Below are 14823 nucleotides of genomic sequence, written 5' to 3'. Positions count from 1 at the left end.
CGTGTATTATAGTAATGGTTCGTTTAGACGTATGTCTGTAATGCAGAGCAATGTGATGCTCGATTATACTCGATATAGGCATGACCAGTCCTTATTGGATAGGGATAGCATATTAAAATTATTAACGCGTAAGGTGTGGAAGTTACGGACGGGAATATGTTGATATTTGGGCAAATTGACTATAATTTTATTTTATTCGCGATGCTTACTGCCTAATCATAGGTTAATAGACTTATCTACTAGATGCAAATTCCAAGCATCCACATACATATATAATACTAAATAACATAAATATAAAGGTGTCAAAATAGCAAAATATTACACTATATAGGAATATTCAGGATAGAATATAGATAGTAGTAATAGATAGTTTAGTTTTTGGTTATATCCGCGATTTAGTCTTAAATTTTAGACTTAATCGCGGATAGGTATACCTACTACGAACTTAGTACGAAACCCTCAAAATGTCCAAGAGAGTGCCGACACCAAATACGATTTGCTTTAAGCTTCTTTTTTGGACAGAGTAGGTAATAGCCTTATTTGGTGTATTGCTTAACCCAGGATTGGTAATTCATAACATTACGCTGCAATTTATCCATGACATACGGCCTTATTAAGTTATTGTTATTACGGTAATACAGCGTTCTAGATAGGACACTTCTAATAAGATACGCCCTTTTTGCCGTTACAGCGGGCTCAGCACGGTTCCATTTTTATCGACTATCACTATGCGCGTCCCTTTCGCACTTACATACTTGTTAGAACGTGACAGGCATGGTGACAAGGGATAAAAACCCGACCGTGCTAAGCCGCCAGGGCAGCATAACAACGGAGCCACGCCGTTTTGTCGACTAAATAGTGTTTAGTTTTAAGTTTATAAAATACATATGTATGTTAGTCTGTAAGGTATTTGTAATATGGGCCTTGTTGCCTGAATTAAAATTCTAAATAAATAATAAATTAATAAATAACGACCTATCAATGCCAATTTGTGTAAAATAACCATGTTTTTACTTTTAAAGAAACTTCGCAAAATGTCTTTATTTCTTTTAAATACCATTTCCATTGAAAGCAGTTTCCATAAGGCTTCTGAAGAATTGTTAAAACTTGGTTTTTCATGAAATTCGTCGGCGCCGTGTCAATCCTTTCTATGTTTTGACAATTGTTTGTAAAAGTTATTTTTTTGTTTCAGTAAACAAGCAGTCTTCGATGGCAAACGAGCAATACGAGGAGGGATACCTTTTGTGTTTCGTAAGTATTGTACTTGATCATTCTTTTTTAATTTGCTATAACTTGAGGTAAAAACCAATATACAAAAACCGGGTCTATTGTTTCCCAAAAACTTTTAAGTCATAAAGTATTGTTTGTCCGTATTTTCGTTTTTCTCAGAAATGCGTGACTTTTCAGGATTGCCATAAAACAAACATAACTAACCTAACCTATCTATAGGATAACCTTACGAAAATCCTGAAAAGTTAACGGTTTCAGAATTATGACTAATGATAATATGACAAACAATACATTTTATGACTTAATGTCAAACAAACAATACATTTTATGACTTAATGTGAAACTTTATGTCAAACAAAGGGACCCCACAAAAACCAACGCCGACTTAAAAGGCTTATAGAACAGCTGATGGGCTACAAGATATACCAAATTTACCCCGATGTACACAGAGAGGAAGTATAGTTAGCATGTACTTACATATACAGGGTGGAAAGGCACGACGATCCTTCCCGGAAGTATTAGGTCGTTTAAGTGATACAGAGACTATTGGTAATGGTAAGAATCGTTAATTGAGTAAAAAATAAAAATTGCAAAAATACTACTTTTTAACTGTGGTGATAACCCTATGGCATGTGCACATGACGGCTAGATTAAGGATCTCCGTCGGGAAAGCTCGGGACTTTACACTTTTTTCCGATCGTTGACAGTATCGCAATGATGTATGAATGACGCATAAATGTCAAATAAATCAAATGCATGCAAAAATATTACAAACAATTTTATTACTTTCTTAGATAATTACTTTTTTCCAATATTTAATACTATCATCTTTTCACATACGGTGTTCAAATGTACCTCCGTGTATTACAACGCCGCCGCAGCCCGTACCCGAGTATGTCGATGCACATGCGATATAGTGTATGCTCTTTGTCATTTATCCTCCGCAGAAAGCACCAATTAGCCTTTGTCTCATTTCGTCCGCAGTTTCACATTCCGTTTGGTTTGGTACACCATATCTTTTACACAGCCCCACAAATTTAAACAGCCACGAGCATCTAACATTTTTATTTGAAGAATATGACATTCAATAAGTATAGTTCAATGAAAATTTAATTTCAAACATCAGACGTCTTGTCTATTTCCTACCACGCAAGAAGGTTTGTTAGTTTGGTATTGAAGAAGTATTTATTCTTGATTTATTCTTAGTATTTCATTTTTGCAAGTTCATTTGGTGCAACTAACACAACCTACATGTAATTTTTTATTATTTTAGATAGTTTCCAATTATTCGAAAATAATTTTGTGAAACGTGTTAAGAAACTAAAACCTTTTTATCAGTCAAGGAAACCAGAGATATTTATAAGACGATTGCGTACTTTTGAGTGGTTGTCAATGTCACCATTTGAACTGTCGTTGTAAACAATGTTGTGGTTAGTATTATTAATATTAAGGAATAACATAACTATTTCATTCAAGTATTGAACAAGTGGAACCACTAAGAAAGCGAAAATCCTGCAATGATTCTTACCGTGCTGTAAGCAGACCTAAAAATGGTTAGATGGCAACAAATTAGCATAATTTCCTGTCGAATACTGATTGTTTACAAGTAAGTTCATTGACCCTGTCACCTGTTAGGGTTAGAACAAAGTAGTTTTTTGCGTGGATGTTTAAAAGGTCATAATTTAGAAACGGTTGCCCATATTAACATAGTTTCTATGGAGAAAATATAGAGCTTAGGCTAAACTATCTCCCATTTCCGGAAAGGATCGTCGTGCCTTTCCACCCTGTATATTAGATAATTAGCAGGTAACTCTAAATCACAATTAGATTCCAAAAAAAGTAAGACAATGTTGCCACTTTTTACTACTTAGTAAGTAAAAATACTTTTTTAAATCGTAGGAGTAAAATTACCAATAAATAAATTATCTTAGAGTGTTTATTTATAAAAAGGAATTTACTATTTTACAAACAAATTAATTGCAGTGGCAACATTTTTTGGAATCTAATTATGATTTAGAGTATATATATGAGTCAAAACTTGCTATCAATCTCTAGTAGCTTTATAAAAAATATAAGATAATATTTAAAAGAATTCAATGCAAACTATTCTAAACTAAATGACTAAGATATATTATCTAAGATAAATAGTAAAGTTGACCTAACTGTTAAAACGGCCAATATACATATAACGCTACAACGTAAGATGCAGTGACACCTGTTAAAACACCTCAGGGAACTTTGAGAGTAAACTGCCAATATCTATAAACTCCGAACCCGTTCTATAACTGACAACTGGTCTGGTATTACAAATTCGTATAAATGCGATCTTCGAACAGATATAGTTATCACAAATTTCAAGCTCATTTTATCCTGGTCACACTTAACAGACCTGTACGGTTACCATCAGTTTGTCACTGACATAAACGCCGTCGAGAACGTAATTTACTTTCTATACATCCCGTTTGCACTAATATGCGAGTGCGAGCGAGATGTATAGAAAGTAAATTACGTTCTCGACGGCGTTTATGTCAGTGACAAACTGATGGTAACCGTACAGTATCATGAGAGTGTACAGTGAACCACAGGTGTTATACTCATATAAGGACTATTCGTGAATTATTTATTCTAAATTTGGATTAAGCAATTAAAGCTATAGGGTAAACAGTAGTCATAAATGTCGATATAAGTAATTGCACACCATGATAAAGTACATGTTGATATTTTACTGTCATTTATTATTATTATGAAAAAATAGTAAATTAGGTCGCTTCGTGTAGAGGTCAGGTTTATATTTCTTGAGTCGTTAAATAAATTGCAAGCATACTTTTTTAATTTGTATAATTGTGTGGGTTTTCTAAATCGCGGTTTTTTTTTCACTTTTTCGATCCATAGAGTTATTAGAGAAATAATGTTCCAAGTTTCTTTTTCCATTTACGTCATGGAAAATCTCCCAAAAACAATAAAAAGGATCATTTTGTCCTGACAATTAGTGACACCCATTTTATTGTCCCTTAGGTATTATGTCAAACCTCATTAGTGACATTGCAATTATACCTTGAATGGTAATTTATAACGTTATCAATAAGCCGTAGTACAATAAGTACTGCATGATAACTTACTATAAACTGACTCTTGGCAATAGAACACATAAAATTATAACACTTTAAACTCTCGCGTTTTGTACACATATTTAATTACACAAACGGGTCTACCGCGATATAATTTCATTGTTTTTACCTTTAATTCCGACGTTTCAGCTGAGTTGCACCAGCTGTGGTCACGGAAAGACTGACGTCCCTACAAATGTCAACGGAGATATTAATAAAACACCACTAAACTACCCGAAATTAGTTTATAAAAATGTTCGGGGTAGACAAAGAAATTGCAGCTACCCGTTAAAGTTTAATGTTTGTTTACCAGCGGATATATCTTCGGACCAGTGTACGGATACTGTGAGTGTTGCGTGTCGTGCCGTGGACAATAAACATTAAACTTTAACGGGTAGCTGCAATTTCTTTGTCTACCCCGAACATTTTTATAAACTAATTTCGGGTAGTTTAGTGGTGTTTTATTAATATCTCCGTTGACATTTGTTGGGACGTCAGTCTTTCCGTGACCACAGCTGGTGCAACTCAGCTGAAACGTCGGAATTAAAGGTAAAAACAATGAAATTATATCGCGGTAGATCCGTTTGTGTAATTAAATACATAAAATTATATCGTTATTCCAATGTTTATTGCGTTAATTTCACTGAAAAAGTATAATTACTGGAATTCTACAAATTTATTACAGCTATCGTATGTATTTGGTATAGAATGCACATACAATTATATGGTTTTTATTATTGGCTCGGTGCACTCCGAAGGTTTTTTTGCAATAAATATGCGTCGGAGTAATACTGGAGTAATACTAATTTATTGGTACTTTTATTTAAATACTGGTTACGATACCTATTAAATATTTAATGCGCAGTAGGGAGTGTTGATAACTGCTTTTAATGTACTTATTAAATAAGGTGATGTATTTATTAAAAGAGAGATTAAACAAATGATCATTACTCTAAACCTAAATTAGCCTGAGGCATTGTTCCCAGGACGCTGGCCGCGTTCCCCCTCTTCACAGTGAGGCTGAGTTTTTGCGCAAAAAATGCGTTGCTTTTAATGTATAGTCATAATATACGAAAATTATGTTTAAGGTACTATACAAATTATGAATTTAAGCGAAATAGTGTGTCTAGAGCGCGTTTTTTCTCCATTTATGACAAAGTGTTTAGACATTTTTATTTATTTATTTTAAAACAATACAAAGCTACTAACTATTCACTATTTCATGCAAAATAACACAAAAAAGATTTTCCCGACCAGCTTTTAAAGACAGTGTGCAGTAACAGTCCAAAAAAACCGAAGCCTATGCTAGGGCTAGTTAGATTGCGGTCAAATTTTTGATAGGGGTTGTTATTAATGTCTGATTGTTACCAAACTGTGGGGTAGACAAATGGGAATACATCCAAGTCACAGAATATAAGTATTTTATTTAAGAAAAGTGGCAGTTATTAAAAGAAATGCTTTTATGTTGCAGCTCAATTCGGACAATGGGCATTCGGACCGCAGCACGGCTTCGCGCGGATAGCGCGCTGGCACCTAGAAAAGGCGCCAGAGCGCCTCCCCAGTGGCGACGTGGAGGCCGTGCTCTGCCTCATAGACGATGACTTCACACGCTCCATGTGGCACTTCCAGTGAGTCCCAACGAACTAGAATAACTATAGAAGGCTGACCAGAGCTCAATAATGACCCCAAGGGTTTGTGCCACGAGCGATTCAACTGTACAGCGCGACAGCGCGCAGTTTGACAACGACAAATATTGGTGCGGCTATCTTAACATTCTTAACCCCGCTTATTTATTATTTATTTATTTTAAACTTTATTGCACAATACATGAAGGTACAAATGGCGGACTTAATGCCTTAAGGCATTCTCTACCAGTCAACCAATGGGTCAACCAGAAAGATTAAGTAGGTGTAGGTGGCCCGCTTGTAAGTTTTTATAGCAACTTACTGCAACAATCAGTCATTACAGATACTTAATAACAGATACGTACTCTTTACAGGTTCAGACTGACGTACCGACTGATCCTCCGCGAGAAGGAACTCCACTTCAACATCGGCGTGTACAACCCCAGCAAGGAACTAACGTTCAGCTGCCAGCTCCTCCTGCACACATACTTCAAGGTGCCCGACGTGCGCCGCTGCCAGATCACCGGCATGCACGGCTGCATGTTCATTGACAAGGTTCGTTACTTGATACTGATACGTTACTCGCGGTATATCTAATTCTAAGGAAAAAGGATAATTTTGCGACTTCAAAACTTTTGACCACGAATATTGGCTTATACGAAAAATTCCAGCCTACACTTTTACTCCAGTAAAGATACGCTTACGTTAAACATTAATTAGTAATAGGCAATTTTTTTTTTATTCCTGTTCTTTAGATCATTTTAAGATACTTTATTTTCGAATCCAAAAAACTTTCTGTCCGGAAGTAGGTAAAAAAAAATAGTTAAAAAAAAGAGCCGTTCTTGTTTGTTAAAAATAGTAATAGTATTTTTAGTTCGTAAACGTGACGAAAATAATATTTATAATGAGTCGACAATGGAATCAGTCAAAATATTAACACGGAAAATAACTAATTCAATAAATGGCGGGGCCTCACGGATATACGTCGTAACTTGATATAAAAAAAAAGTAATAATTAGGTCTTTGATTGAATTACCATAAAACTACCTCATTAAGCTATTTATCCGAGAATCCGACATCAATATGATTTGTAACACTTGTATATATATTTACGCCTTAAACATGCTAGAAAAAATGGTTATAGATATAATTTCTTGCAGACTTTGTTCTGATAACGTTCAAAGTGATATTCAATACATAATCACACAAAAATATGGTCAATGTAATAAATATGTGCATTTTATCAAATTCGCTAAATGAAACTACCAAATTTGAACTCTTTGCGCTAATGCTAAGGATTACATTTCCTTGCGGCGCGCCGGGACAGTTTCAATGCGGGCGGTGGCGGGAGTTCGTGCCAAGGACGCGTGGATAGTATGTAGGTAAGTATGTACTTACCTACAAGTTGCTACAAGTGACAGGCCAATTCGAACGTGCGCGGGCGTCTCGCTCGCACCAAATATTTGTGCGGCCAAGTCTGAGCAAAATGAACGCGCGCGTGAATGATAGCTGATTAAAAATAACTGATATCATATCCAATATTATTGGTTGATGTTCAAATTATATTCGTAATTATATACGTCAATTATGACCCACTACAAAAATAAAAATTGCGCATGACTAGCTATCGTTCTTATTTAATTTCAGAATGGCATAGTGTGGAGTGGCATTATAAAAGGAATACTTATTATCGTAGTCATTTGACAGTTTTGGTGACACTTTCACATTCTGTCACAGCGAAGTGTGTAGGCCCACTCTTTAATTTAATATTAACGTCTATCCAACAACTTTGTCAGTAGAAAAAGGCGCGAAATTCAAATTTTCTATGAGACAATAACCCTTCGCGCCTAAGCGTCTGTAGACTTTTTTTTTCAACAAACGTATTATATTGACTATTTCGTGCTCTTTCAATTCATAGTTTACGTTCCATAATAAGTATAACATAGTAAGTTCCATAATAAGTATAACATAGTATAATAAGAGTCGACGTGAAATATATGTTTACACTTTTGCACCTTACTCCTTTGCAATAAGGCGAAAAGTACGGCTTTAAAATGACAGCGTTTTACACAAAAATAAAACGCTAATTAAATAACTTACCATATTCGGAACCTAAGAATAAATAATATTGAGAGTGGCAACACTGTCGTAGGGGGCTATTCATAAATTTAAGTCATTTCAAATTTGGGGGGGGGGGGGGGGTCTGGACATCGGATGATGGTAGCATGACGCAGGTGGAAACGGTGTCATTCGAAGCATGATTTTTTGATGATTTTATGGGGGGGGGCGGGCGACAAATATCGTCAAAAATAGATGACGTCATGTATGGACAGCCCCTAGGTCGTATTGTCTTTTTCTAGCATATACCTCCCTCTCTACCCCACACTCCTACCACACAGGCAGGTTGCTTTGTCAGTTATACTAGACAAATTTTCAAGTCATTGTCTCAATATTATACATATTTGCACCATGCAGGATTAAAACTTTAGGTTCCGAATAGAGATGCACCGGATATTCGGTTACTATCCGGTATCCTATCTCGCCCTTATTTTAATATCCGGACGGATACCGGATACTAAAATAAGGGTACTAAATAACTATGCTTGATATCGGAATGTAATCGTACTCGATTATTATTTTAAAACAATTTAAACGTTCCATTCACTAGCTCGCGCACTAATTTCGTACCTAGTGATAGACCTATATACCGCGCGAAAGTTCATTACGAAACAGGCCAAAACTTCCACAATGCGCACCTGAAAAACCTGAATATTTCCGCCGGCCGAATATTCGGCGGCTGAATACTGAATATTCGGCCTATGGTCAGGCCGTACCTCCCGTATCCTGTATGCGGCCAAACAACTATCCGTTGCATCTGTAGTTCCGAATATGATAAGTTATTTAATTAGCGTTTTATTTTTGTGTAAATGCTGTCATTAAACAGCTGTACCGATATTCGGAACCTAAGAATAATATTGAAACATGTTTGTTATCGCCTGGTGGTGGGAAGACGCCAAACCAATGTGATTATACATATCCTATGATATACTTATTATGTGTATGTAATATAATTATATTATGAGTGTTTAATTAATAATGTAGTACGTACACCCTTTATTGTAACACCTGTGAGGAGAGAGATATTTAGTAAAGTATACAATTTGATAGGTACATTTTGTAAAATTAACATTTATTGTATTTATTTATTAATTCAAATAACAAATTGCACCTTACAGCTAATGCCAAAGCAGCACAATTTGGAACACATTAACAACATAAAGCATTTTTAACATTATTTATAACAATACAATATACAGCTAAGACACATGTATTCATTATGGTATGCTACTCTTAGGCATCTCTCTTTCTAATATCCTCTTGCACTTTCACATCACTATTCCGGATCGTTTTTATTTGCTAGATAATTTAACGGACAACTATAGTACATTGTAGGAGAGGACGGAAAACCGCTAAAAGATGGACGAGTGAGTTTGAGGGCCGACACGTTGGTGGAGGCCCTCGAATAATACGACTCCATCTTTAGCGTTTCCGGCCGAGGCATTACATAGTGCTTTTCACGACTACTGCGAGGAAATAAGGAAACATTTGGATAACTATAAGTACTAGCCCGCGATTTCTCTGGTAGCAAATTACTAGCCACTGCCTGTGCTGTCTCTTGAATTTCGGTAGGCGTCAGCGTAAGAATATCATTTTCTTCACTAGAAGAACTCATTTTTATAGCGAGCGTAGATACGTGTTTCTTATATTTTATAGTACTATCCAATTCAGTGAGAATTTTCCGATCCCGCCTTTTTTCTTTTTTATCACATTTAAGAGGCGTTTTTATGTTGTTTGCTTCAAACGGACTCTAAACTTAGAAGCGTTTTTGCTAAAAAAACAAGGAAGAGTCTACAGAAGGCCAGAAGAACAGTTCGCTCAATGTTTCTTCTCCGAAAGGGTCGCCTATGGCGGTGGATCCGTAATGTTCTGGGGCGGCATTTCCTACGACGGGCGGACAGAACTGGTTTTCGTGAATGGCGGGGGCCGTGACAGTGGATTGACCGCTGCCAAGTACATCACTGATATCCTGGAGGAACATGTTGTTCCTTATGCCGGTATTTTTGATGAGGGGTTCATCCTAATGCAGGATAATGTCCCGTGTCATACCGCTAGGGCCACCGCAGCCTACCTTCTCGAAGTGGGCATCGACACAATGGACTGGCCAGCGATGAGCCCGGACCTTAACCCCATTGAACACGTGTGGGACTACCTAAAAAGGAGGGTTCGAAAGCGCAATCCTGCCCTGGTCAATGTTGAGGAGTTGAAGGGAGCCTTGCTGGAGGAGTGGGACGCTATTCCTCATGATCACATTAGAAAATTAATTACGTCTATGAAAAACCACTTGGTTTGTGAAAGGAGGCCTGTAGGTGGCAATACCAAGTATTAATTTAATAATAATAAACGATATTGTATTAAAAAAATGACTTTTATTCTCAAGTTTCCGGATTTATTTTTGGAGCATTATGCGACTACTTTCAGTTTTATGATTTTTTATAGTCTTCAGATTCGAAATTTCATTGAATTTACCATTTTTCTAATGCGTTACATTATAAGCTTTCAGTTGATACCAAAATTTTCAGAATCGGGTATAGAATTACAAAGATATTGGGTGCGGACGAAAAAATGCAAAGTGATGCAATACTTTTGCACGCGAGTGTAGTAGTGGTGGTTCAAGTGCTACAGCTATTGCCTACTTTCCAGCTTGGTTTTAGACCATCTATTGCCACATTTCCGAACAGTGGCGTGAAAAATTTAATTATTTATTTCACACCAGCTCGGAAAGGCTTACTTTGCACTTCAAAGACTGAGAGCAAAGTTTCATTTTATTCACAAGTGAGGCAAAGGAATCAAATGCAAATTTTGAGTTGTTTTCTTATGTTTGCTGGTAGAATTGACTTTTAAATCATAAATATTTAATAAAATTCATTTGTATTTGATTTTGTATGATATTTTTACATTTAATATTTGCTTCGGGTTGGTGTGGTGAAACATTTTGTGTTTCACTTGGGGCAAATTTTGTTTAACCCTCGTGCTTTGAAACCCTCGCAACGCTCAAGATTCCATGTTTCGAATGTTTCACTTGCTCAAGTATCAATATTAGCACGAGCGGTTAAACAACAACTTTGCCCCCTTGTAAAATAAATAACTATTTCAATATAGTCAGCTAAACTGAGGTACAAATTCAAAAACTCACCAGCAGTTTAGCTTCACGACCTTCCAGATGGAAAAACAGCATGCCAATGACTTGAAAATTTGCCTTGTATAACTGACAAAGCAACCTGCCTGTGTGGTGGGAGTGTAGGAGCGAGGGACGTATATGCTAGAAAAGGGCAATACGACCTACGATAGTGTTGCCACTCTCAATTAGAAATGCAATGGATAGTTGTTTGGTCGGATACCGGATATTCGGCCCGACCGTCGGCCAAATATTCGGTATCCGACCGCCGAATCTTCGGCCGGCGGAACAATAAAAAAAATAAAAAATCATTTATTTCAGACCTTGGTTCATACACTTACACCAAAAAACTAATTAACTACAAACTAAATTTAACAATACCTACATTTCGGTTTTTAGGTGCGCATTGTGCAGGTTTTAACCTGTTTCGTGGTGAACATTGGCGCGGACTCATTTCTATGTTCGAAATGAGTAGGTACCTACGCGTGCAAGTGAGTGGATGTTTAAATTGTTTTGAAATAATAAACGAGTAATGTACAATATGACCGTGACTGTTTCTTAAATCCAATTTGTTTACTCTGAAATCAAGCAAAGTTACTATCCGGTATCCGGCCGGGTATATTATTCTGAGGTTCCAAATATCGGTACAGTTGTTTAATTGTTGCTTAATTTGGAGATTGACCCCAATTTCATTTCTGATCAAATCGGTCGATTTGATCATCCCGTCTGGACTTCACTTAACAGCCGTAACACATTACCGCGCCGTTCAGGGTCACGGTGCGCCAAACCATAGCCTGATGTCATGTAGGTATGTATAATGTACTTAGTCCAAAATTATGTTATTTACTAATTATGTTATTTACTAATTATGTTATTTATATGCATTAAACGTTAAATCTGAACCAATTCGATTACTATTCTATAGTGAAACACATTCAGCTTGACTAGAAAAAGCGCGGCAAATTTAAAACATGTATAGCGTTAGGTTTCAATAGCGCTCAGAGACCTGACTTTTATCTCGATATCGTAATTTTCTAGCGACAAATCCATTATCTATACAAAACTGTCGCAAAAATGTTATCGCTTGTATATCGTGGTACAGGATAGGATGGAGCCATATACTTTACTACTTGCTTGCAAGTATCGTAATTAAACAGTGCTAAGTAGTTAAATACGCGCAATATATTTTTATGTCATAAATAATGTATTTATTTAATGTTAATTTAGTATTAATTATAGTATGTATATTGTTTTATCCACAAATATGAATAATTGTAGTTAATTTACCAATAAAACATAATTTATACGGCCACAAATAAAATATTAAATGCTTCTAAAGTCTGTTTGGTTATTTCTACATGGAAACGAAGTCATTTCAAATTATAAAAACATTAACTGAACACCTTATTGCCGCCTGCAGTCACCGCTCGCCGCTCAGCTATCCGCTGTCGTTAATACCACGGCCTTACGTTTTATGACACTGAGTCGCGTCAGGGGAGCGACACGGTTCGGTGCGCTTGCGTTCAGTCGAGTTTTGGAATATTACTGCAAATTTTTGTTGTTTGTTAATTTGTTGGTTATTGTTGTTTGTTAATTTGTTGGTTGTGGTGTCGACTTTTATTGCCCTAGTCGCCAAATGATGTTACTAGTGAAATTTTAACCGACACCACACGGTAAAAATAAGTTTAACAATAATTACTTAATTAAAAATCGAATAAAAACGGTATTTCTAATGCATAACTTATATTTTTTGCTATTCAATTAAAGAGTACTAACAAAATCCTAACTCAATTAATTAGTGCAAATATTTTAAGGTTTGCGATTCCTGCTCGGCCTTGCGTCGCAAGGTGCCCGGTACCACTGTATTGCAGCATTAACTAGAAATGCTTACTTTGGGGAACATTAGCAACTGTCGTTTTTGATAATTACATTTTAGTGGTGAGGGGTGGTACTTAAATGACCGCTATTGAAACCTAAAGTTTAAACTTATAGGCGCGAAGATTTGATTTCCCTAAGAAAATTTTAATTTCGCGTCTTTTTCTGCTATCAAATTGGGTGTGTGTCAGTATAATAGCCCTATATAATTGGCCTATTATTGTATTAAATTTAACGCGCACGCAAAGACGGAAAGCCTGCAATTACGTAAAATTTACTTTCTTATTTACAGCACTCTTGCCCAGATTAAAGCTGATAATTAGTTCGAATCTAGTCTCCCATATTTTTTACGTTCACTGGTACATATGTTTTGACCGAGTAAATAGTAAATATACTAAGTACTTTTTTAAATATTCGCGCTCGGGGCGATGGAAGTTTCATCGTTCCGTCGCCCCGCTCCATGCAACGACCAATCGCGTTAGCTCGCTGGCTCGTGCGCGGCAACTTTAAAGCAACGATAACGTTTTTGATGGTTTTTTGTGTTACGAATCATATTTCAAGCCGATTTTTACAGTATTCGATGAAGGAGAACTCATAATAAAAATCCCATATGATATTGATCTATTACCATTTTTAACCAGGCAATTAATGCACAACCCCATAAAACCTCCCATACGGTATTATTTAGTGTACGATTAAATTGCAACGCTTGTACTTATTGTAATTTGGAAATAATGAGAGAAAAAATAGCCTATTACCATTTTTGAGGACGGAAATATACTGAATTTAATAATAACCGTAGGTTACTTACTTTAAATGTAGGATACAGAATTATTTTTTGTGTGATTCATGCTTAATGTCATAAAGCAAATATTTCTCTATGAGTATAAATTTAAAAAATGTTATTAATATTTTTTACAAACTTTCTGTGATTTTTTATATTTTTACATTTTTTTTAAAATACCTAAATGTAATATATTTATTTGGATTATGTGTCGACGTAATCACTAGATTTATTATCTGTCCCATACACCGAAAATTTCAGCTATTACTAATTATTTCCATTCCGCCATACTAGCCGAGCGTACCTTTCTTGGCCTATTTGGGTCAATTCTATTGTTAGTTTAGACCTTTCAAAGGTAATACATTTACTAATTGAAAATAATTGCTTCCAGACGCGAGAAGGCACAGTGTACCAAGAAACCCGAGAAGTGGTCACCATCAACGAATGGACGGATCGCATTTATCAGAACACGATGCAGGAGCACATCATCACCAACGTTGTCAGCGGCCGCAAGATGCGGATACAGAAGTACAACTTCCCTGACACCGGTATGTATACAGTCTACCTGACTCGAACAATCAACGAGTGGGACCGCATCTACCAGAACACGATGCAGGAGCACATCATCACCAACGTCGTCAGCGGCCGCAAGATGCATAGATACAGAAGTACTACTTCCCTGATCCCGGTATGTATCGCACAGTCTACCTGACTCGAACATTCAACGAGTGGGACCGCATCTACCAGAACACGATGCAGGAGCACATCATTACCAACGTCGTCAGCGGCCGCAAGATGCATAGATACAGAAGTACAACTTCCCTGACACTGGTATGTACCGCACAGTCTACCTGACTCGAACAGACAACGAGTGGGACCGCATCTACCAGAACACAATGCAGGAACACATCATTACCAGCGTCGTCAGCGGCCGCAAGATGCGGATACAGAAGTACAACTTCCCTG

The 14823-nt window shown here is 36.5% G+C and overlaps 2 protein-coding genes across 2 annotated transcripts in view; one reads left to right on the top strand and one right to left on the bottom strand.

Moving 5' to 3' along the window:
- LOC134789705 (small ribosomal subunit protein mS31) overlaps positions 1-14823 on the bottom strand; it is a 169157-nt gene that overhangs the window by 140131 nt on the left and 14203 nt on the right. The gene's annotated exons all lie outside the window — the stretch shown is intronic.
- The window catches only part of LOC134789715 (uncharacterized), a 72084-nt gene that overhangs the window by 54806 nt on the left and 2455 nt on the right, over positions 1-14823 (top strand). Inside the window, exons 3-6 of the mRNA XM_063760341.1 lie at positions 1193-1251; positions 5809-5965; positions 6337-6517; positions 14249-14405. Coding sequence (XP_063616411.1) covers positions 1193-1251; positions 5809-5965; positions 6337-6517; positions 14249-14405 — 554 coding nt within the window. The remainder of the gene's footprint in view (positions 1-1192; positions 1252-5808; positions 5966-6336; positions 6518-14248; positions 14406-14823) is intronic.

Source organism: Cydia splendana, chromosome 4 (genome assembly GCF_910591565.1).
Source record: "Cydia splendana chromosome 4, ilCydSple1.2, whole genome shotgun sequence".
Taxonomy (NCBI): domain Eukaryota; kingdom Metazoa; phylum Arthropoda; class Insecta; order Lepidoptera; family Tortricidae; genus Cydia; species Cydia splendana.
The sequence above is the reverse complement of the archived record's forward strand: the minus strand, read 5'-3'. Positions and strand labels throughout refer to the sequence as shown.